Raw genomic sequence first — 25,402 nt, 5'->3', positions numbered from 1 at the left:
AATTCGTTTTAGTTATTTAAAATAGTTGAACAAGAGTTGAACGTTATTTTCGTGCTCTTTCACTCATTAACCTACGCATTATGATATGTTTTATGATTATGACACCATTTTAACTAAATTTTCTCGTAGGTACCTTTTGAAACATTATTTATATTATAAATATGTAGTTTCTTAATTGCTCACCAACTAAAGATTGATTATCGATAATTATAAAGTCTTTTATCTACAAAAACCTAGTAATATAGGAACTCAGGAAAATGGTTAATCAGTTTTGGACTGATTTTTCAATGGTCATATAAACGTTATCTTAGGAATAATTTTGATGCTGTCTCATCTGAATATTTGTATTAGACAGTGATAGCAATAATTTTATTCCTCAGATAACGTTTATCGGACCATTGAAAAATAAGCCCTTTATAAAATTAAAGGCCATGATCATGCTGATGATCAAGTCAAAATATACTCCGTTATAAAACTTCAACAAAGACTATTTATAGCTGAACACAAAAGAGTAGAGATTAATGTTTATGGAACTAAACAGATTTAAAGCTGGCAATAAAAAAAAACTTGTGATTTGTGGTCTGTTTCTATGGTTTGAATGTCAAACTCGCCCTATTCCTGTATAAACAAATCGAATTTTGCTTAATTTTGGAGTTTTGTGGATTGTTGAGTTTGTTCACGAGGTGAAAATGAATAAAACCATTCGCAGCGAAGCTAGACTGATGATTTACAGCGTTTACCTACGATGTTTGGCGGAGAATGAGGCTGGAGAAGTATTAGTCAATATATACGATGTTTATGAAAGAGCAGCGTTTTATACTGGTGAGTAGGTACTTAATTTCTAACCATTAACATACATTGCTTATATTTCTTGTAAAAAAGTACTATTTTGATGTAATAGAATGCCTTTCAATGTGTATTTGTTATTCTTATAGAGGTTAGAAAATACTAGTGTCAAACGTTACATGACATCAGGGTCTGGATGCTAATGTTGTTAAAACATCAGGTCTAGATACTTTTTTACTAACCCCCGACTCAAAAAGGGTATCGATAAGTTTTACAGCTGTAGGTGTCTATGTGTGTCGGTCTCTCCGTGTTAGAGTACCTATTGTAAAAATATGTGTAAGAATTTAAGAGTCGGTATAAATTCCCCAGACATAATAATTTGCAAGTCACTGCTTTTCTGACCAATTAAATAATTTGTTGCAGGAAAATCGGTAAACACAGTTTTAGAAGAATTGCCGGGGCACATTTGAACTTTTTCCTGAGCAAGAAAAAACTGTAATAAAATATCGATGTGTGATACTATCACTTTTCTCCTATAGTAATTACATAATGGGATAACCAACACGTGTTTCAGTGCAAAAAAACATTATGAAATACACAATGAAATAAAAGTTACAGTTGATTTGATTTAATGAAATTCATTCAAGACTGCCCCCCTCTCCCCTACTAATTTCTTCTCTTAACATAAACCTCCCCAAAAAGTGGCATTTTATAATTAGTAAATATTTGAAAATTTTGGCCTTTGCCGTAAGGCACACCGAAATCAGAGACATTCTGTAACCGCATGCTTGTAAATAGTAGTGTAAGTTTTTTTAAATAGTAGTTATAAGATTTGTAAGATTTTATTTTGTTACTAATTGTAAGTTTTCGGAAATAAAAGGCTATATTATTATTATTATTATTATAAATATTTGAAACATTTCTCGTTTTGATTTTTTCTGCTAAAGTATCGTGATACTTTTGTCCGTTTTCTATACTATAATAGTGTGGCCACTTTCTTAGATTGCCACGCCCTCAATTATTCTCTACTCTTTTATGTTCAGCTATACGTCAAAGCCCCTAACGACAAGGTTTGACAACCTTTCAGTATGAAATTACCGAAGAAAAATTGCTACGGCACTCAATATTTAAAACTGAAAGAGTACAGTCGACTACATCAGACTTTAGAAACGATCCGAATAAAGAATGTTACGTTTTACTACGGTTCAATTTAAATTTGGTGCATAAATTACATTTTGGAAGCCGTACAATAACAATAGGTATACGAACAAGATGGTGTGTAATCCGGCTCGAAGGACCATGAAAAGGCTTGGTAGCCTTATGTTCGGATCGCTGGTAGTAGAAGCAATGTTTATTGGGTTATAACAGAGGGTCATTGACATATAAGATAACTTAATACCGCGATGTAGTTTGCGGGATAGTGACATCTATGTATATACGTAAATACTACTTGATAACTGAACAATGTGTATTCAAAAACAAAGCAATAAAGTCACAAATGTTCAAAATAAGAGCTCAGTGGTAGAAGAGGGGTGTTATTTTTTTAGACGTTTCTTTTGCACACTCCGTCTAGTTCGTATTAAAATGTTACTGGTGAAAGAAAACGATCATAACAATAAATTACGTGACAACGACCGAATGGCGTAGTGGTTAGTGACCCTGACTACTGAGCCGATGGTCCCGGGTTCGATTCCCGGCTGAGGCAGATATTTGTTTAAAGACAGATATTTGTACTCGGGTCTTGGGTGTTGATATTTATATTTAGTATCTATCTATCTATGTATTTGTGTAGATATATCAGCTGTCCGACACCCATAACACAGGTTCTGCCTAGCTTGGGGTCGGATGGCCGTGTGTGAGATGTCCCCACATATTTATTTATTTATTTACATATTTATATTTATTTTTTTAGACGTTTCTTTTGCACACTCCGTCTAGTCCGTATTAAAATGTTACTGGTGAAAGAAAACGATCATAACAATAAATTACGTGACAATCTCGTTCAGTTAATCACGATCAAGCACATTTATCTTTTTACTAGCTGTTCCCGCGCGCTTCGCTTCGCCTTAAAAAGTTTTCCCGTGGGAATTCCGGGATAAAAAGTAGCCTATGTTCTTTCCCAGGGTCTAGACCGTATGTGTACCAAGTTTCATTCAAATCCGTTCAGTAGTTTTGGCGTGAAAGAGTAACAGACAGACAGACAGACAGACAGACACAGTTACTTTCGCATTTATAATATTAGTTAGGATAAAAGAAGCTGTAAACTTGAATAGATAATTACGTTGATAATAAACGAATATTGGGTAAGGTTCAAAAGTTAATGCATATTAATGAAGTGGATTGTACCACACCAGCAGAGTTTTAAGCTTTTATAATGAAGCAATTTCATGGTTCTACAGCGATAATGTCACTATCAGGAACGTTTAATAATATCTTACCTAAATTTAGAGTATAAAGATGGGTTATAATATTATTTAAAACGAAAAACTGGGCCACTCATCAACTTTTTAGAACTTATTTAAAATTAAATAAATAATAAAATTAACTTCTTCTAGACATAATACATCTAGTAATATGTAATTAAATATGTAATTGGCCTTACTGTTATGATTTTACCTTGTATCTGTACCATTGTAACGCTGTTGATTTCCTAAATAAATAAATAAAATGTAATTTAATTGATAGGAATTTTGAATAAATCCATTATAGATACTTTTAAAGTAACAAAGCTGTTCTAACAAAACTAGTAATAAAATCCAAGCTACATTCTAAGCCTCTATATTAAGTAATTTAGGTACAATCATATTCCAAATACGTGCGACAGAGTGAATTATTTCAGATGAATAATATGTAAGATAAAACCCAGATTTCGCGTAATCAAAATTTCAAACGAAAATCCACCTCATTTCACTGAAAAGCCGGATTTTCTTCACAGAAAAACCGACTTCATTTGCACAGACTCAGATTTTATTATTCCGCTGAAAAGATGTCTAATTTTATAATAATAGATGTATTTTTATGCGGCCAACTTTACGGCTCAATCTTTTAGCAATTTTATAGTTGCTTTTATTGTCCGAGGTGTCATATTTGAAATAAGTAGGCACTTACTTATATTTTTATAAAGATTGGCTAATTCATATAAGATAATATAATTCGTTTTATACTTGAATCGTTATACCCACGCTCTCTGTGAAAGTGGTATCCAACGGTCGATTTCACACCTGATAACGTCAAGTTAAACAAAACTTAAATATGACATACAGCAGTGCGATCGGCTGACTTTCATTATTGTTTTTGATGCTACCGTGCGTTTTTTTTAATTCGCCAATTCAGTTTTACAAGAAAAAACTTATTCTGAATGTTGCCTTCCACTCTAAAATACAATGACGCACATTATTTTGGATTTCTGCCACACAGTTTTGACCTCTAAATCTAATATGAACTAGGTGACAGAAAAGTATTAGGAAATTACGATTAAAATAATAATTAGATTAATTTATTTTTAATTTAAGAATTTCCCGCAAACTTTGCTTCGCTTTTAAAATTTTCGGTTTGTCAGCTTCCTACATTTATAAAATTTATTAAAATTACGCTGATTCGTTTTTGCGTGAAAGAATAAAAAAACATCAAACCATCCATCCATCCTTCTCCATGTATAATATTATTAGTAGAATAGTATATCATACAGTATGCTCCGTATGATGATGATAATGATATAAATGTTATTTATTTTTGTTCTAGGCGCGGAACAAACCGGCCGACGGGAGCGGACATGTGAATCAAAAAAACGCAGCCGGACAGAAATCAGGCAAGTACCAATTACAGTCTAACTATAAAGTCATGACATTAAGGGTCGGCAATAGGGAATCGAGGGTTGGCATTGTCATAGAATTATGTGGTAAATGATGCTCTACAGCCTTGAAAAAAATCACACAGGTAGCCGAAGAGTCTAGCTAGGTGCTGAATGATTCGAATTCAAGTAAATGATTATGGATAACTGTAAATAAAATTCAGAATATGACGAAAAACCAGAAAATCACACTCCCGTATTGTAACAACTGTGTCGTAATTATTAAGAATTTTCATATGATTTTTATCATATTATAAAGTTAAAGGCTTGGACTAGGCGCTAAATACCTTGTTTTTTAATAAACACACACTTATTTTGTGTAAATTAATCCCAAACTTGAGCAATTTTTTTCCCTCAAATCTTCATACAAATATCTATGGCGGCTTTCTGTGTTATAAAATCATAAACACAAGTGACGTTTGACTCAGTTGGCCGCTGGCCTCCAAAGAAGGGTCACGTCGGTTTAGGCAGCACTGACAGCTCGCGATCTTATCGTGTACAGATACAAAATCACTGCACATTGGTTGTCATTGCACTTTTTCAACTTTTATGACACCAACATAATTTGATTTGAAATTGAGGAAGCATAATTCTTCCAGTATATTCAATACATTAAATTAAATAAGATAGTGTGCAATATTCTCGTGACATTACAGTCTCGTAAAGGTCTGATGAGGAGCAGGAATATAGCGAATGGATCTAAGTGATGACAATACGCACGAACATTAGGTTAGGGATCAAAAATACAGTCTCTTGGTGCTGGTTGAGGTATGGTCTCGTGAGGATCTGATGAGGGCAGTAACACGGTGGTGGCTCAATTTTATTTCAAAGATGTTAATAGCTAAAAGCATCGAGTTTAGGCTATTAAGTATGTTTTTCAGAGAGAGAGAAAGAGATTTTATTTTTCCTCTGGATGTGTTAGGTTTACTGGGTTTACTAAGTTTATTCTGTTAATGGCATCAAGTTGTTATGTGTTCATAAGTAATTATTATTTATTAACGAAATGCTGTTGATTCTACACGAAAATGTAAAAATAAAAATAAAATAAATAAAAATAAATTCGTAACGTAAAATTGTCAATGACGGAATTTCTTCTATAGACAGTAGCCACAAAAAAAACAAACGATAGATGGCGTGATTTGAAGATAAAGATACATTTATTCGACACATAGACAGCAACAACAAAAAAAATACAGATTTAAAGAAAAGAAACACATACTTATACAAAACAACAAAGAAAAAAAAGGATACACATCAAAATAACTGGAAAAAATATAAGCCCCAATTTACTTGTGTGGACAGGGAGAACCATAATATTTTTTTTGGGGTACTCCCCATCTATGCGAAATATCAGCTTGATATCTTTACCCGTTTCTGAGAAAAAGGGCGGTGACAGACAGTCAGTCAGACAGACGGACAACAAAGAGATCCTATAACGGTTGCTTTTTTTCTTTTGACGTTCGAAACCCTAAAATTAAGTAAAAATATTATGCTGCTACCAAAAAATGTACTTACAGGTATTGAAAAAGCCGTATATAGTACTGAACAAATTATAAACAAACAAAAATCCAACTGCACGCTAAAAAGATGAAAACAAGTCCCAATGTTAATGGAAATGTATCGTAGGTAACCTAACAGCAGAGGGTTCACCATTTAGCTGAATGTTACTTAGAAAACGGCCTTGAGTGGCGGTCAAGTTGGTCCCCGCCTGCTATACTTTCCATTAACATTGGGACTGGTTTTCATGTTTTTAGCGTACAGTCGGGTTTTTCGTTTTGTTTATAATTGTATTTTTTTATTTGTAACTTTTTAGTTGTTTTTATTTTATGACATTTTACGTCAGTAGTTCATGATCATTTTTTATTTCAATAATTTTGGTGTTGTTATTTAAATACCTTCAATATGCATATTTTTGTAATGTGAAAATCAAGCCCTTTCATTTTATACCTTACACGGCAAAGTTGAATTATTATTTTTTCGATCATCACGTTATGTCCTCTAGAGGGCGCTATGTACATTTTAATGGAACGTCACATAGCCTATAACCATCGCGCCATCAATACGCTTCTAACAATACCTCATACATCAAAATCTATCAAGCCGTTTAGGCTACAGGAGGGAACAAAGAAACAGACAAACATACATACATACAATCAAAAAATATTACCCTCCTCCTTCGGCAGTCGGGTAAAAAGGAGTAAGACAGGGGGTCATTCTGAACTTTTGCTCTACGAGTTTTGGAAATTAACAAAAAAAAAACTTTTTCATAGAAACTTTGTTGGACATGGGACTTTTTACCATGGAAAACGAATATTTTTTTTCGCGAATTTGCAAATCGCGTAGAACAAAAGTTGTTCAGAATGACCACTTGAGTCATCCCCTTTTGGCTTAGTATAGCCCTTTTGCGAAACTATGTATTTACGTTGCTTTGTCGTCGGGGTTCAGTTGGCTGGAGGATGCCCGAAACTTATTATCTACACTTTAATACTTGTAGTTACCTTTCTACAAGTAAATACCACATTTGTTTGAGAAAGCTAATCGGGTTCCGAGTATAGAGTAAAGTGGCACCCCTATTAATTTCTACTCTTTCCTGGTGCCTACCAGGATATACCTATATATATATGCCTACCATAATTCTTACTTACCAGTGTAAGTAAGAATTATACTTACTTACCCTAAAATCACCCAAAATGTACTTGAACATAATTGTCAATAAAGTTGGCGAGTAAAAGTTTATCGACCCACTGTGCAAACTTACATGTGTGCGTGTCACTGCGTGTGCTGTGTGAAGAGCATTGAAAACCCAAAATTGGCGCGGCACGTCACCCTGTACGGGCCCTTAAAGAGTGCGATTTTGTAAAGACTTTTCCTTATCGGTTATTTACTTACACTTACATACATTTTAAAAAGAAAATACCGTTTGGTTATGGCTTTTTAACCTGTCCTTTTTAATTTGTCCTTTAATAAATATAATACATCGATTAAATACGGTCTGTAGCAATTAGTTAGGATCCACTTCCGTTTTCAGGACTTTATAGTTTTACTGTACCTAACTCACTAGCTCTTGATGGCTCGATGACCCGTAGATCTTGGCCTCCGCTACCAAAAGACGCCACTTCTCTCTGTTCTGCGCAAGTTCTCGCCAGTTGTCCGCTTTGAGCTCGCGCAGATCCTTCTCCACCTCATCTCTCCAGCGATACTTGGGGCGACCGACTGGCCTACGCCCAACGGGTCGCGCTTCGTATGCCATCCTACTCATCTATTCTATTCTTCACACTCTTTCTGTTGGTCCCATATTTACGGGACACCCTGTATACGTTACCAAACGTGGAATAATTAGCTAATTATTAGCCGATTCCAAAAATGAATGTAAGTAGAATTCATCGAAAAAAATAATGTCGCTTAGTAATTTTTGCCATTCCAGCGTACATCATCAGCCAATAATCATCCACTGCTAGATATATAGAGACCTCTCCCAAGGAGCGCCACAACACTCGGTCCTCAGCCATCCTCATCCAACCACTACCGGCTAGTCGCCTAAGGTCTTCGATCCAGCGGGCAGGAGGGCGTCCTTATATTCTTAATTTAAGCTCAACCATCCTACCTTCAGCTAACCTAAATCAGTAGGTCGGTATAAGTAACCTTACCCCTCTTACCTTACCTCTGATCTTACCCCAGGTACAGCGCAGAAGGGGGGACCAAAGACGCCGGTAAAGCCATCAGCCCAGAAGGGGTCAGTGAAAACCGCCCCTCCGAAGCAGGCCGCGGCCGCCGCCAAGACTCCCCAGGGGAAGAAGAAGAAGGGACACAAGCACCAGCAGTATGAACTCATCGTTACTATTAATTTGGTGAGTTAATAATTGTTTAGGAATTCTTGAGTAAAATTTTATGGTCCTCCTTTATACCCTGATTACACCTACCGAGTAGAGTAGTCAAGACAGTGGGAACACCCAAATATTCCGAAAAACTTTTTTCCGAATTTGATAACCCCGAATATGTAATTTACGAAATATTGCAATACCGATTTTTTAAAATACCGAATTATAATAATCACGAAAATTATAATTTCGAATATTATAATCACGAATATTGTTATTACGATTGTTAAATATACGAATTTTAAAAAATACGATTACTTAAATATACGAAAAATAAAATACCGATTTATTATAATCACGAAAAAGTCAAATCCCGATCGGAAATATGATAATTCGTGATTTTGACAAAAAAACATAAACGTCTTTAAAACTTTAGAACCAAAACCAAAAGATAGGTGCGAGGACGAGCAAAGCGAGGAGGAGCGTGTTAGGTGCACATAGATATCGAAAAACAAAGCGGAGCGCAGCGAAGCGGAGCGGAGCGTTTCAAATATAGAGCAAAACAATTGTTAGGATTTTTATGGTGTTTAAACTTAAAAACCTTAGGACCTAAACCTAAAGATAGGTGCGACGACGAGCAAAGCGAGGAGGAGCGTGTTAGGTGCACATAGATATCGAAAAACAAAGCGGAGCGCAGCGAAGCGGAGCGGAGCGTTTCAAATATAGAGCAAAACAATTGCTAGGATTTTTATGGTGTTTAAACTTAAAAACCTTAGGACCTAAACCTAAAGATAGGTGCGACGACGAGCAAAGCGAGGAGGAGCTTGTTAGGTGCACATAGATATCGAAAAACAAAGCGGAGCGCAGCGAAGCGGAGCGGAGCGTTTCAAATATAGAGCAAAACAATTGCTAGGATTTTTATGGTGTTTAAACTTAAAAACCTTAGGACTTAAACCTAAAGATAGGTGCGACGACGAGCAAAGCGAGGAGGAGCGTGTTAGGTGCACATTGATATCGAAAAACAAAGCGGAGCGCAGCGAAGCGGAGCGGAGCGTTTCACATAATATAGCTTAAAAAATATTGTTTTTATACGCATTATGCTGCATTATTCATAATAGATAACCATTTCTTGTTAACTAAGAAACATTCGGGAATTTGTATTTTCGGAATATTAAAACTTCGGGATTCGTAATTTAAATAATTCGATATAATAAAAATCGTACTTTTGAAACATCGAAATAATAATATTCGGAAAATTGACTTTCGTCATTTTAATAAATGTGTTGTTTGAAATTTCGTTTATAAACTATTCGTGATTTTCGTTATTCGGAAACTTAAAATTCGGGATTGTGAATTATTCGGAACTATGAAATTCGAAATTTAAAAAATCGTTATTTTCATATTCGTAAAAAAGTAATTCGGAATAATGTAGTGTACCCCAAGACAGTTTCTCCGGCCGAGCACTGGTCAAATGCTAGCCGTCCATTAGCTGAGGACCGGCGGAGGATACTGTCTCGATCACCACTCTACTCGGTAGGTGTAACAAGGGTATAAAGGCACCCTGCCTTTCCACCAGAAATGTGTTATACAGGCGATTAGGTATGTGAATAAAATCTGTTCCCACCAGTGCTATGCTATGTGGACCAAGGAATTTGATTGGTAGCTATATCAAAAGCATCCATAACAACCTAGAAAGTAGAAAATGCTTTTAGCATTAAAGTCCACCTTTTGTACACTTACGTTATATTTGTACAATAAAGTATTAAATAAATAAATAAATAAATATAATAGCACATCTCTGATGGACACCCTTAGGATGCTATGTGACTTAAGTATACTCACGATTGATCTTTACAGTTTAATCTCAATTGATACAGTTGGTTCGATTCCCAGCATTCCGTCAAATTCTTTAAATGCGTTTTTAATAACCCAACATGACCATTTCCATGATGGAATCTCCAATATTGTATGGAGGATGGAAGGTCTAAAATCTAATACCATTATAAATAATCTAATAACTACACACACGGGCAACGAAAAGATTCCACTGAATAAAGCAACAAATTACTTCTAAACGGAAAAGACTAGCTTAATATCGCCTTCTGCAACACTGAAGTATATTTAACAGAGCATCAGGATATTACAAACTAAAAACCGTAATATTATGTTCAAATTTAAAATTAAATATTTGTAATAAAATGGGGTAGTTTGGTGTCGGCATTTTGTGTGTGGAACTTTTTCATTGCCCGTGAGAGTATCTTCCATAATCGTAATTTCCATGCGAAAACGTCACATCGCCGAAACAACTAATAAATCTTCCTTGATGTGATCCCACCGTCGGGTCTGATTCTATTAAACTCGTACAAAGATCCTGTAAATAATCTTGACTGGAGCATCAAAACACAGCACTTCATGTCTCCAATCTAAGTCTTAATGCTCTCGTAATAAGGTGTACAATATGCAGCTGTTACTCGCGTACCGCAAATCGATTTTTAACGTCCTCACCATACGATGTATGAAATCGTTCTTTAAGTTTTAATAATGTGGGGAAGAATTATGGTATGTTTACAGTCTACGGAGAAAAAACTACTTTTATAAGTTTATTGTATATCTGTCTGAGGCCATGTAATAATGTAATGGTGCATGTAATCTCCAAAACTTGTAGGTTTTCTGAATTTCGCGAATTTTGAAATTCTGATTTCAGTTTCGGGCTTAGATATAACATGCTGCACATGTAGGTTTCGGCTTAGTATACTTACCTTTTTGCAACACCCTGTATAACTTGGTTACTTGGGTCAAACCAATAAAAATAAAGCCCCAATTGATGGTTCCGTGTAGTTTCTACTGTAATACAGATGTCGCAAACACGCAATTAGGACCCGAGAGAGATTTATTTCTGCAATCAGGATTCCATACACAAGGAACGGGAGTCCGGCTGATGGATGGACAGATACAGGGTGTCCGGTAAAGTTTGGAGGATCAAAGAAAAGGTAACTCAAGGAAGGGTTATTTTGTGTGCATTTTTGTTGTAAGGCCTTTTGAAATTAGTAAAATAATTAATTTACTCCCCTTGCTTATAAAATTGTACAGATATGTTCTACGGAGAAGCTAAAATAAATATAATAATATGTGAATTATAAAGAGTTTTAGAACTACAGTTGGTCAGAAAGGGCCCGGCGATAGGTTTCGCGACCTATCACTTGAGTACAATAATATACAGCGAAAGTGGGTGGCTCACTTGCGAGTCACCTGACTACCCCTTCCGGGATTACAGTCGAGAGCATAATACAGAGTGAATGCATGTACGAAAGTTTCACCATGTATATGTATGTAAAGAACCCCTGAGTCACCCCATTCTGTTTTTATCCATACTTACAGGGACGCCCTGTATAATGGCAATTATGTAATGTTCATCCTTCAGTAATCAAATACAATTATAGCATCTTCAGAATTATTATGTATGTGTATATCTGTATCCTAAAGTAATCTCTGATGATTGGTTTCTACGTAACGAAGGGAAATGTTTTTTTCTGAGGGGTTCAGTTATTTTGGTGTTTGTTTTATTTTCTTGTGTCATCTAGGTACATACGAGAAAACGTAAACTTTTATAGTTTTCGACAAACTATCAAACCTGGGCATCTTGTACGAGATTTGTTATTTTTGAAAAATAAAAAAGTTTCCTTTTTCTCCTGTCATCTGCATACATTATCTGTCAAAAGTTTCATGATAGTTTCCGCAAGAGGCGCCATTTAGTATGCGAGAAATTTCGACAAACTATCAAACCTGCACTAGACGTGACCCTCCCGAACCTACATAAACCTAAGGCCCGGGTCTCCTATTACGCGCCGTAGGTCGCGTCCAGCGTCACGCCGTAGGCCGCGTCACGATGCTCACTACGTCTACGCGCCGGGTTCCGCTCATCTCGCATAATCTTTATTGACCAAAACTCATTTCGCATAACTCGTATGGTCTAAACTTTTTTGGCCGAACCATCACTTTGCCAAGACTTATGTGGCATAGGGCTCGTTTCGTCTAAAACTCTTTAGGCACAATCTTTAAACACCTAAGTTTCGTTTGCTCAAATTTATGTTCGTCTATACCTATATATAATCTTGTTTCTCCTAATGCTATCTTAATAAATAATATATTAAGTATGTAGTAAATGTACAAATTGTGGTATTTTTCTCCTACATCCCGAAAATCACGATATTGTATGATAAAAAAATCGAAAGTTAACGACCAATATAATTATTACAAACCCCATGAGATCGAAACCTAAAAATAGGTGCGACGACGAGCAAAGCGAGGAGGAGCGTGTTAGGTGCACATGTTCATCAAAACCAAAGCGGAGCGCAGCGAAGCGGAGCGGAGCGTTTTCCAAACAGCGGAAACAATACAAGGCACCAGTTTGCGCTATGTAGGGAGACCCTCCGTCAAAGTTAAAGCCAAACGAATATTATTACTTTGTATAAACCTATGCCATAGCATTATTAGGCTATTCAAGATTTGGCCATACCATTATTAGGCTAAACAATGTTATGCGAAATAACTTTTTACTAAACGAGATTTATGCCATACGATTTTCGGCGTAACGAGACTTTGACCAAACGTTACTATGCAATACGAGATTAGGCAAATAAATCTTATGCCAAAAAAGGTAGAACCCTACGCGCCAACGTCGGCGTGTGAGGGAGACCGCATCAGTACATTTCTATAGTGAGCAATGTGACGCGGCCTACGGCGTGACGCTGGTCGCGACCCACTGCGTAAATAGGAGACCCAGGCCTAATACGTCTCTCTCAATAAAATATCTTTACGACATTTCTTACGTATCTAACGCAATCCCCACGTTTATACAAATCCCAGAGGAGAAGTAAACCCGTCACCCGTGCGTCCATTGTGAAATATGGGACGTGAAACGTTTTTTTACGTTTCATCTCACATTTTATACAGGGTGTTACTATACGGTATACTAAACCGAAAGGGGGTGACTCAAGTTTTGGATCACCATAGTAAAAAGTCACGTGACCAACAAAGTTTCTATGTACCTATTTTTTATTTTCATGAATTTTCAAAACTCGTAGAACAAAAGTGGTTCAGAATGACCCCTTGAGTTACCCCCTTTCAGCTTAGTATACCCTTTTTGCAACACCCTGTATAAAACGTGAGATGAAACGTAAAAAAAAAACGTTTCACTATATACTGTATACGAATTCATATTATACATATACATATATGAAGCCATCCTGCCGTGAAACGGGAGAAAACTCCTTTGGTTTTCACGCAACTTTTGCATTTTCACTTTCTAATTTCGATTTTCTTTCTAAAATTTTGCATACTTACGTCTTTTTAGGTGCGTTTGTTTAAATGTTCATATTATAATAAATATAGGTAGGTACTTACTAAAAAATATCATTATGAGAAAGAAAAAAAAGGATCAGCAAAGTCTTATACATTTCAGTCTGAAACCAAAAACTATTTACGTTTGTTGTTAGAATAGAAAACGGCTGCAAAATTCTTACATTCTGGGTTTTATTTGACGCGTGTGGGCAGTAAAGACAATAATACAGAATCAAATTAAACAACTGTTAGCAATTACAATTTTAATGTCCGTCATTTTATAATTTGACTACGAGACGTTTAAATCTCGTAAACTTTATAGCTAAAAATAAAGGGATAATTGATAATTACTTAATTTCTATCCGGGTTTATCTGGAGTTAGATGCAATTTAAATGATGCTTAAGCATAATACTGTAAAATTATTTTTATATAAGTACCTACATCATAAAACAGAGAGAATGAGTAATAATTTACTCAAGCGATCGTATTGTTGTGTAAGTAATAGCCATATTTTTGCATTACACCCCAATATCAATGTCCGGTCGACATGATTATTGATGTGAAATATTTCTGCAATATGCTGAATATTTCTGATGACTCGATAACTTTTCCCGCCAAATTTTGAGATCGCCAAATTATGTCGCGTTGCCAACTTTCCGGGAACAGAGAGCAGAGCCGCTCTACAATGACTGCATTTGTAAAATACAATTAAATTAAAAATTAATACATGTTATAATTTTTTTATTACTAACTAAAAAATCATATTATACTAATGCTGGCCAGATGTTAATAAACTATGGAAATAGCAATGAAGAGATAAAATATGGTATGAATGGTGGTTTAGATTGTAAAGTAAACAGTGGGCAATCTTTTTCACTATTTTTCAGTTAGGTAACTGAAATATTTAAGTTTTTAAAATATGCATTTACATTGCAATCATACATTTTCATGAAATACCTATATACTTAATAAATGAAAGGATATCTTATGAATAGCAGCACTAACACCTGTTCAGTTACATAAATAATGAGCCGTCAAAGTATGATTTATAGATATTCTTGGCACATTGTAGAGCGGACCTTCATATAGCTTACAAACATCTAATTTAAATATAGAAGTTCTATATCGGAGCTGACAATGTCGTGTCGCGCGTTGCGGGATTAAACGTTCTTATTTCAAAAAAAGTGCGAAAAAAATAAATAAAACCTTCTTCGAGTTAAAAGTACTGGCTGATTATCGTTGATAAAAAAAGAAAAAACGTTCCAAATGAAAAAGTTTTTCGTGTTTTGTGGCAAACTTGGAAAGAGTTTTCACACAAGTTTGGCGAGATAAATCGTTTTATCTGCAGTGCATTTTGTTATCTTTTTTAAAGTGATGGCTTCTAAAGACGAAATTTATAACAAAGAGTACAAGCGGCTGAGAAGGTTAACAAAAGATTTAGCTCTTAGACAAGTTTCAGTACGTTTTAAATGTAAAATATATTATTTCAATATTTTATATATACCTTATGAGTATTTTAATTGTGGTCTGTTTCTAACTATTTATGTGTCTTTTCAGTCGGAATATGGCCTTTCAGAGGAACAAGTTGCCGGTACGTATTTTATTATGTTTATATTGGTTAATCCACAATCGACAATTGACCACAATTTATTAGACCATACTAAGTAGTCAAATAGCACCCACATTACAACTTAATCATAGACTAATATTGTTTGTACAACTTAATGATTTGGCTGGCAGTATATCAATGAGCTGACTGTATTGACTGTATGCCAATTTTAACTGCATGTCACTTTAAAACTGACAGCAGCTGTCAGACCGATGGTTTGTCAAATAAAAGGAGTCTTCCATCGGTACATTAATACAGTGCGACAAACTTATCTGTTCCGGTGAGAGCGAACTAAATTGATCCATATCTCATTATTTACTAATGAATAATATCAATATATTAGATGGGTTTATTGTAAACCACAAGAGCGAAATACCACTACTGGCTAACCTAAAATCTTATAGAATGAAGAATTATTACACATTTACGTGAACTGTCACCGGAACAGTGCTGCGAGCACAGGATTCGATACTATTTTCGAATCTACACGAAGGGTCACTTATACCAAACGCTAAACGTATTTAAATTAAATTTTAAATACATTTTGTACTAACTGACAGACGTATGACAGGCTACTAAATACGTTAGCGTTTGGTGAAATTCCACCTAACATATAGTGCCCCAAACTTATCTGTTCCGGTGAGAGCGAACTAAATTGGTCCATATAATCTATGTCAATATGAAATTCATTAGTAAGTAATGAGGTAAGTATGGACCAATTTAGTTCGCTCTCACCGGAACAGATAAGTTTGTGGCACTATATGGAAAAAACAAATGTCACTTTTGGAACTAACTTTGCCTTACATTTTGACAGTGACAGTTGACGATACGCAACGATAACGGAGGTTCGAAACTTGTGCTAGCAACTCAGATAAGTTTGTGGCACTGTACACCGGTATAGAGTCAAGTGTTCGCTGGTTCCAGTAACTCGGAAACTTAGTTTTCGCAATCTTTAGTGACCTGCGTATAGTCCACTTTTATGGTGTTCTATTCACTATGAGGATATAAAAGTACCTTCACCTGGCTCTTGGACCATTTCCCAGCACGCTGCGAGTCGTTGGGTTCACACATCTAGGTGTGCTATATCCAGGTTTCCTCACGATGTTTTCCTTCGCCGTAAGAGCGATGGTATACATTTTAGTTCAAAGAGCTCTTTATTGGTACATGTCAGCTCTTGGATTCTAAGCCCCTTCCACCCTTTCACTACGACTCTCAAGCGACGCGACTGCAACGCAACCCTTGGTCGCATGTATTTGACAAATCAACGACGCGTCAAAAACCCGTTTTTATAGGCGATCATGGTTTGCGTGCAGTCGCGTGGCTTAAGAGTCGCGTAGTGGGAGAAGGGGATAACTCTGACTCGACTGACCTACCACCTCTTTCATAATGGTTTCCCCCTGGTTCCCAGAGTTCAAGGAGGCGTTCATGCTGTTCGACAAGGACGAGGACGGCACCATCACCATGGCCGAGCTGGGCGTCGTCATGCGGTCGCTGGGGCAGCGGCCTTCAGGTATGGGAGGCCTTCAGGCCTTCATAATAATAATAATAAGGCGGCAGGACAGCTTGTGGCGAGCTGTTGGGCATTAGCGACCCCACCCACCAGATGTAATACCTCTCCATCCTTAACACCTCATGCCATGTTGCCCTCTCCGACCGGGAATCGAACCGGGTCATTACAACAAGCATCATTTATTTAATCAGTTATTAAACTTCAAATAATAATTAATTATTATGAATACCTATATGCATCTAATTTTAATACTTTGCAGACACTATAATAATTATGCATGTAGCTACCAGTAGCTACCAATGGATGATTGTAAAACAATGCATGGATCGAAGCATCCTTATTATTAAAGTAACCACACTGGCCGTGAGAAACATAATATTTTTGTATCAGTTACATTCATATAAGCAGATACTTGTGGTCACCATTGAACAGACACTGAACGCTACACCTAACTATATACTGATCAAACACATAACCCCTCTTTTTTACACAAGCTACAGATATACTTAGTTTAAATCCGTATAGTAGTCGTAGAAATCACGTATTATACAAGTAAACAAGTTGTCTCTGCCAAATTACATCGTAAAGACAAATATTTACGTCCAAAAATAACATCTTTCTACAAACTTCAAATGATAGTGTTTTGTTTTCGGTTTCATTCATTGTCGCTTATTATTTTAAGATTCTATCAATTTCGCGCTGTTCTGTGCATTCTAAAGTTGCCCCTCCGCTTCTAAATAAAAATATGAGTTGTTCAGTGCAGCAAATAATACAGGGTGTTGCAAAATTGGTTTACTAAGCCGAAACCTACATGTGCAGCATGGTATATGTAAGCCCGAATCTGAAATCAGAATTTGGAAATTCGCGAAAAAAAAATTATTTTCCCATAGTAAAAAGTCACGTGACCAACAAAGTTTCTATGGAAAATGAAAAAAAAAATCGCAAATTTTAAAAATTCTGATTTCAGTTTCAGGCTTAGATATACCATGCTGCACATGTAGGTTTCGGCTTAGTATACCCTTTTTTCAACACCCTGTATATAAACTCCAACAAGGCTAACTTTTAAACGGGTAAAAGATGGGAGATGGCCTTCTAGGTCTAATATTTTGGTCTTATCGTATAATCCTCACTATAGTAGGTCATGACTGGTTCCGTGTAAGGTTTGTAACTAAGTATACCAAGCTAAGAAGAACTACATAAGTACTTAGAAAAAAAAGTAACTATGTAGTAGTAGGCCCCGGCGAGATTCGAACTCACGATCTCCTGTTTACTAGACAGGCGCTTTAACCAACTAAGCCACGGCGCCGACGGCACGTTTTATTAAAAGTCAATACTATAGTTACAAAATATTCTAAATCCTACTTAATTTACCAATTTATAGCATAGCTATAGATAACATTTAACAGATCATTAATTCATGAGCCTTACTTTATCAGAGTATCATGAATTCGGTCAATAAAGATGATAAAAGTTGATAAACATCCAAAAATTATCCAATGCCTATAGGTACATTAAGCCCCTGTTTCACAATGTCTGGTTAGGCCTTGGTCTCCTATTTACGCCGTAGGTCGCGTCCAGCGTCACGCCGTAGGCCGCGTCACGATGCTCACTATAGAAATGTACTGATGCGGTCTCCCTCACACGCCGACGTTGGCGCGTAGACGCCGTAGGTAGCCCGTAGGACGTTGATCAAAACGTTTATAAATGTCAAAGTCGGACGCCGCATATAGCATAAAATAGGAGACCCAGGCCTTAGTCGCTACCTGTCGGATAAAATACATGCTGTCACTGTCTAAAAAATAATAACAGAGAGTGACAGCATGTATTTTATCCGTCAGGTAGCCACTAACCAGACATTGTGAAACAGACCCTAAGTCTAAGGTTTCAGAAAGACATTATTCAATCATTAAAAATAACAGGATTATTGCTCAAATTCTCATTCAAAACTTTTTTTCTCAATTATAGAGATAGTGATAGATACCTATTCAGTACCTACTACGTATATTTTAGAATTTTACGTATGATGCATAGTACCTTAAAGATAGTATCAAATATCCTGATTTTGTAGACAAACCTGGGATTTACCGTATTTTTATATTATTTTTACCTTCGCACCGAAATAAAAATAGAGAGGTGCACAGGTTTTATGTCAACAAACGTAGCCTACAAAAAATACTATACTTACTTATAGGATGAACTATAAGAAAGTAGAATAGTGATATTCTGATTAAAGTTTTCCCTTGAAAGATTAAGAAAACTTTATCCATACTTACCTACAAACTTTCATGGGTATAAAATTCGTACTATATTTGTAGGATTATGAAAATTATGACACAGCTGAAGACATTTAATTAAACTCATAGGTACAGGGCAATGGTAAGAATCAAAAGTTAGACCGACGCTAAACGATTATTCGTTGCGAACGTTGTCAGTTAGATATCAAACGCCTTCAGGCCTAGTTTCACCATAGCCTCTTATATCGTTAACACCCACTGTTACATTGTAAGTGTCCATCTTAAATTCTTGACAGATAATTCAAAAAGTCAACAAGTAATCCCTTGTTATGATGTAACATTGGTATTAATGATCTAAGGGAGTATGATAAAACTAGACCTAAAATGTGTTAAATTTGGATTTAATCATCGATTAAATAAGTTTTTGTTTATAGTAATAGTAACACAGATAAACTCCTCAACTTCCAGAGACGGAGCTGCGCGACATGGTGAAGGAGGTGGACCAGGACGGCAACGGCACCATCGAGTTCAACGAGTTCCTGCAAATGATGAGCAAGAAGATGAGGGGCGCCGACGGCGAGCACGAGCTTAGAGAGGCTTTCAGGTATTTAAAAGCAAACTTCCAAAACTCGTAGAACAAAAGTGGTTCCAAATGACCACTTTTTTTCCTGTGTCACCCCCTTCCGGCTTAGTATACCTTTTTTGCAACACCCTGTAGATATTTGGATTCATGCATAATGTCATACCGTACAAGACATGAATAATTGCCTGACGATGATGACGATGAAACCTAAGTTGAGCTATGTTAGTTTCACAATTACAGTAAATACATTTTCGCCATCGTATATAATATAACAGGCAAACATTACGTGATTGAATCATGTTGCCCATAAGGACTGGGTGAGCATGATGTTGGAAATACTGTTATATAATAACTCTCTATAATCCTGTCAGCGGAGGACTACGCTGCGGATGATGATATTCTAAACTTTTCCTACTAAACAGTGGTCTCCTTGTTCTTCTCCGTCTTTGCTCTTCTAGAACCACAGGGTTTTGCACCGTCTCAATCCAATAATATAAAATATTTTACGCATACTCGGCTTCAACATACAAACCTACCTCATATTCTCCCTCCACTCACCAAACCACTACTCCCTCATTCCAGGGTATTCGACAAGAACAACGACGGTCTGATATCGTCAGTGGAGCTGCGGCACGTGATGACGAACCTGGGCGAGCGGCTCAGCGAGGAGGAGGTGGACGACATGATCCGCGAGGCCGACCTGGACGGCGACGGCATGGTCAACTACGACGGTGGGTAGACCATACAGAGTTTATGCCACTGCTTTAAAACCAAAGAGCCACAGCTTTACAGTACGGGGAGTTTTGGACATGGAGCAAAAATAGTTTTCGGTCTACTTCCTAGAGGAGGTAAGCAATTCTTAGCCAGTTTTGTTCCTGGAGAATATGAAAAGTTTCTTAGAATGAGACGTCCTCAACAATCAGGTTTGATGCTCCAATTAAAGCTAGGCTGGCTGAGCTGAAATAAGGAAGAAATGCACAAAGGTTCCTCTCGAGAGAGCCAGGAGCTTCAACCCCCTTAATAATAGAATAGAATAGAGACGACGGGCTGATATCATCAGTGGAGCTGCGGCACGTGATGACGAACCTGGGCGAGCGGCTCAGCGAGGAGGAGGTGGACGACATGATCCGCGAGGCCGACCTGGACGGGGACGGCATGGTCAACTACGACGGTCGGTACATTATACAAGGTGTTGATACGTACATCGTACAATGACTCTCTAAGGTCATTGCTGTTGTTAGCTGTTAAGCATCCAAGCACACGCTAGAAAACTATTAAACCACGGAATTAGGTTGCTTAGTATATGTATACTATATCTGAACGTACTTTAGGTTGTAAAAGTCTGTGCCTATATGGATGCAAAGCTGTACCTACTGCTGATCATGATGTAGGTAGGTACCTACCTAGGTCATCATCAGCCTGCAATAATCTTCTGATCGATTTAGGTTTCGGCCTTTCACATTCAGCCACTACCGCGGTCGCTTGTCTAAGGACGTCGGTCTAGTAGCCGGAGGGCGTCCCACGCTAAGCTTGCGAGTGTGGGTTTCTCTTGAATAGATCTTTCTAAAAAGTAGCAAAAATCTCCTTGATTTAGGACTTCCATAAACCTTTTTCACTAGAGGCCAATTCACCACTAACCATGGATTAATTTCCCAATTCCAGAGTTCGTGACAATACTGACATCGAAGAACTAGTATGCAGAGACCCCGCCTGCGCGTGTGAGGGAGAGCGCCGAGCCCCCCCCTGCCCCCTCCCAGTGTCGATACGAAGACATCCACAAGTTAGGCGGAAAAGAAACACTTATATAGAAATAGAAGTAACGAAAGAGACAGACAGATTTCCACCTGTCCGTGTCCATTTTTAAGTTCAAGTGTTAATTGTTTCGCCGTTAGAGTGTGCTTGGTGGCTGTGTATACGTACTTAATGTGTTTTTTTTTTAATTAAATTGGCATTTCTCAATTATTGATCCTAAAATTTGCGATTACTGGAGAAATATTTTGATGAAATAGTTTCAATTTGGTTTTGCTTTAGAGAATTTATTAGTAGAAGTGAAATGTTAAAATTACTATGTACTTAATAAACCCATGTGATGCTAAGACAGATGTGACGATGATCTATAGTCTGGCAACTTCGTGGATTGCCTGTTAGGGGGTGATGAGATGATCAACAAAAAATTATACGATTGATGAGTGCAGGTGAAAAGTAGTTCATAACTGAATTAGTATGATTTATTCAAAAAACTCATTAGAATAAGCTACTCAATCCATGACAATCCATGTATAATCTACGTAGGTTGCCCGACTGTATATCTATTCTGTCTCACATTGTGGTTGATTTTTACTGTAATAGAATCCATCTATACATAGAAGTGGTTAAATTGTAAACTAGTCATAAATATTAGTATCTATGCAATTGATAAAAAAAAAGTTATTTTAATAATACAATGAGTCTTGCATTTTCTGAAAAACACAGTACTATACCTACCTACTTACTTAATTGTTGTAACAACGATGATAAAATATACTTAGGGCCGGTGTTATGATCCCTTGTTAACTCAGCAATTGGTCACTGTCAAGCATGACAGCTGCATGGGTTTTGTTAGCTTTTAACTGATGGTTACAATTTTTGATCAATGGTTAAGCTATCTTCGGATCAAATAACTGCTGGCGCTTATAGAGAAGGTTGTGGCCACAACATTTTATAATGAGATATCTAAATAAATATTAGTATACCCTAGTATTAGTACTACTGTTTTTCTTGTAGGTACGTATACACGAATGAAAGGTCGTTTATTCGTAAAAATAATGTATAAAGGCAAGTGGAATCACAAATTGGGGGTTTACCGGGCAATATGACCATGTTTTAAACAATACACGTTGGTAAAAACCATTATGTTGAGGTAAATTTAAGTGACTGTGTTAATGTATTTTGGATTTTAAAATATTGAACAAGATTATCACCGTTTACGAAAATAAATTCCCTTGCAAAGAAAGAGAGTTTACTTTGCCCACTTGACCAATGCCCACTTGGTCACTTTGCCCGCGTGACCCTGCAATCGTTGAAATGGCTATAAGTCTTCCATAGCAAGAAGGATGACTGACATATGTTGAGCCAAGCGGTAGTTCATTAATGTAAAAGCGAAAAAAATATTATACTTACATACAGTGCCGTATTGAAATTAATACATACGATTTCACAGCAAAGTAACTATAAGCAATTGGTTCGATTTTTTTAGATTGCTTCTAATTTCTTTTGAGTTTTATTATTATTTTTAATCAGATATTATTATTATTTCCTCTTATATTCTATTTCACGGGGAAAGTCATCTGAAACAAACAAAACTTATTCGAATGTAATAAGGTTTCTGTCTGATGTCTTTCCCCGTGAAACAAGGTATAAACTTAGAGGAAATAACTATATTTTTTTACGAATTATCATTTTCTTCGGGACTATAAGTACCTACATATTTTAAATATTGTACGTCTAAGCTGTTTTAAAAAAATCTCTCCGCTTGACTTTATTATTCGATGCTATTATTGATGGACTGAATATTATTAATTTCAATATAGCACCGTAAACTAATTTAATTTACCGACAAAACTTTAAGGAGGAATTTTAATATTTTATAAACAAAAAAATACTATATTAAAAAGGGTAAATATTAGTGAATTACTTATAAAATTTCTACGGTTTGCTAAGGTCTTAAAAGTTGTATGTGTTTATAAAGAAGAATTATTGTGTTTGAAATTGCTATAATGTGTTTCTAATTATTAAATAAATAATTTAATCATAGAAAAGTAAGTTACTGCTTTGTTCAACAGATAAAATAATCACCGATTTTTATGTGTATTTATTTCGAAGTTAAATTAACTATGCAGAGGTAAGTAGATAATTTTGTCGCTGTTGTAGAATTCGACAAACAGGACATTTTGTATACATTACTAACTTCATCACCTTTTTATTTTTGTCTTCAACATGCATTTATCACTACGGAAATTATGTACTCGTTACGATCATGTAATAATTCTATCACATATACCTAACCAAATTCTTCCATCACTGTTTGAGCACGATAAAATGAGATATTATAGCAAATAAAAATAATTATATTCTTACTTTAATGCGTAAATGTCAATAGTAGCACAGTGATTAAATTTTATAAACAGGGGAGTACTTGTTAAAAAGGAGTGTTTTAATAAACATAGATTTAGGTATTAAAAGGGTGAAAATGGCTCGGGAAAAAACGATCTGCTTTTATCTTTCAGCTTGCTATGTTAATAACACGTATTTTTTAACTACAATACAACACCTTGTATATCGTGTTATATGTTATTTAGTGCAGTATATACGATATTTATTTAGATAGTTGATTTAAATTAATTAATTTGCTTGGAGAAAAAGAAAAGACAATAAATTTCAAGTACCTACTAACTTACTATGCAGTCAAAATATCTAGTCAATGAATACATTTTAAAAGAAATGAAAATATTAATGTATTTATTTTAATAGAAAGCCTATCATATTTTCATATTCAACATTACTTAATTAGTATAAGTTGTACCTTCGCATATCATAATTAGCCATTAAAAAATTCTCCTCCCATTTGTTTTAAACTTTAGTAATAGACGCATTTTTCCTGAAATAAAAATGACATATTATGTATCTAGCCTATCTGAAACCTAGTTAAACATTGGGAGATATGGCGTTTCGACTTTCTCCGTGTTCGGCATCATAAGGGTCACAGTGACAGTTAAATAGAGTCCATTTTTCTCTCCACCTTTAATTTGCAAGGTGCGGGTGCCTATATAAATAGAGTGAGTCGCCCGCGCGCCTCAGTTGTAATATCACCATGCAGAAATGACTAGGTTTCAGATAGGCTAGATACATAATATGTCATTTTTATTTCAGGAAAAATGCGTCTATTATGTAGTCTGAGCCTATCTGAAACCTAGTTAAACATTGTGAGATGTGTTTATTATCGCATGGTGGAGAGAAAACCAACTGTGACCCATAAGCTACTGATGAGTATATCAGTAGATAAATATTTGAATCTATAAATTTATAATGCATAGATTTCTAGGTAATAGATATACTAAAAAGAAAGGTATAAGTATACATAAGACTTAAGTACTTCCTTATTATTCCTGACTTGTCAGAAAGTTATGGAAGGTATGTACCTATACATATAGGTAGGTATTTATACATATGGACACACACAGTGCCTCTTCGAAAGCAATACTTATAAGTAATTATTGATCAAAATCTTGTTATTGTCAAGGCAATATTTTTAACATACACTAGCCGAATGGATGGAACCAGTGAAATACTTTGCAACAATATTTAAAAGCTGTAAAATGTAGAATATCGATCCAGGCCGCTGGGGCTCAGGTCAGCACATGCTGACTAGGGTATGTAATTCTGGACTGACCTCAGAAATGCAGCAGCCGAGCCTGGAGCCTCGAGGACCTGCTCAGTCAGCCCCGTACGACGACACGGCCTGCAACACCTGGCGCGGCATCTAGTCCTTGGAACGAGGAGTGGTGCTTGAAGGGAAGATAATTTTACTAAATATCTCAGCCTCATCAGCTACTGGAAAAGATTAGATGAAGGCTGTGACACTGGCGGATAACTAAGTATTCAGTTTTTCAAAACATGATGCAGGTCAATATAT

At 36.1% G+C, this 25,402-nt stretch overlaps 1 protein-coding gene and 1 non-coding gene across 5 annotated transcripts in view; one reads left to right on the top strand and one right to left on the bottom strand.

The window, feature by feature from the left end:
- Nucleotides 1-23,018, top strand: part of LOC105393289 (calmodulin-A) — a 153,705-nt gene extending 130,687 nt beyond the window's left edge. For 3 of the 4 annotated variants that reach the window (XM_048622476.1, XM_048622474.1, XM_048622475.1), the window contains 7 exons: nt 4,528-4,594; nt 8,315-8,484; nt 15,353-15,386; nt 16,813-16,914; nt 19,617-19,752; nt 20,314-20,462; nt 21,394-23,018. In XM_048622476.1, the coding sequence (XP_048478433.1) occupies nt 4,528-4,594; nt 8,315-8,484; nt 15,353-15,386; nt 16,813-16,914; nt 19,617-19,752; nt 20,314-20,462; nt 21,394-21,425 (690 nt within the window). In that variant the 3' untranslated portion in view covers nt 21,426-23,018. Of the gene's footprint in view, nt 1-4,527; nt 4,595-8,314; nt 8,485-14,898; nt 15,254-15,352; nt 15,387-16,812; nt 16,915-19,616; nt 19,753-20,313; nt 20,463-21,393 lie in introns of those variants that run through there. The other variant, XM_048622477.1, reaches the window with a different exon arrangement.
- Trnat-agu lies at nt 18,147-18,220 on the bottom strand. The gene has a single exon. It is a non-coding gene; the product is annotated as a tRNA-Thr (tRNA).
- Nucleotides 23,019-25,402: the final 2,384 nt, after the last annotated feature.

This window comes from Plutella xylostella, chromosome 8, assembly GCF_932276165.1.
Source record: "Plutella xylostella chromosome 8, ilPluXylo3.1, whole genome shotgun sequence".
Taxonomy (NCBI): Eukaryota; Metazoa; Arthropoda; class Insecta; order Lepidoptera; family Plutellidae; genus Plutella; species Plutella xylostella.
This window is presented reverse-complemented; position numbering and strand designations above follow the sequence as displayed.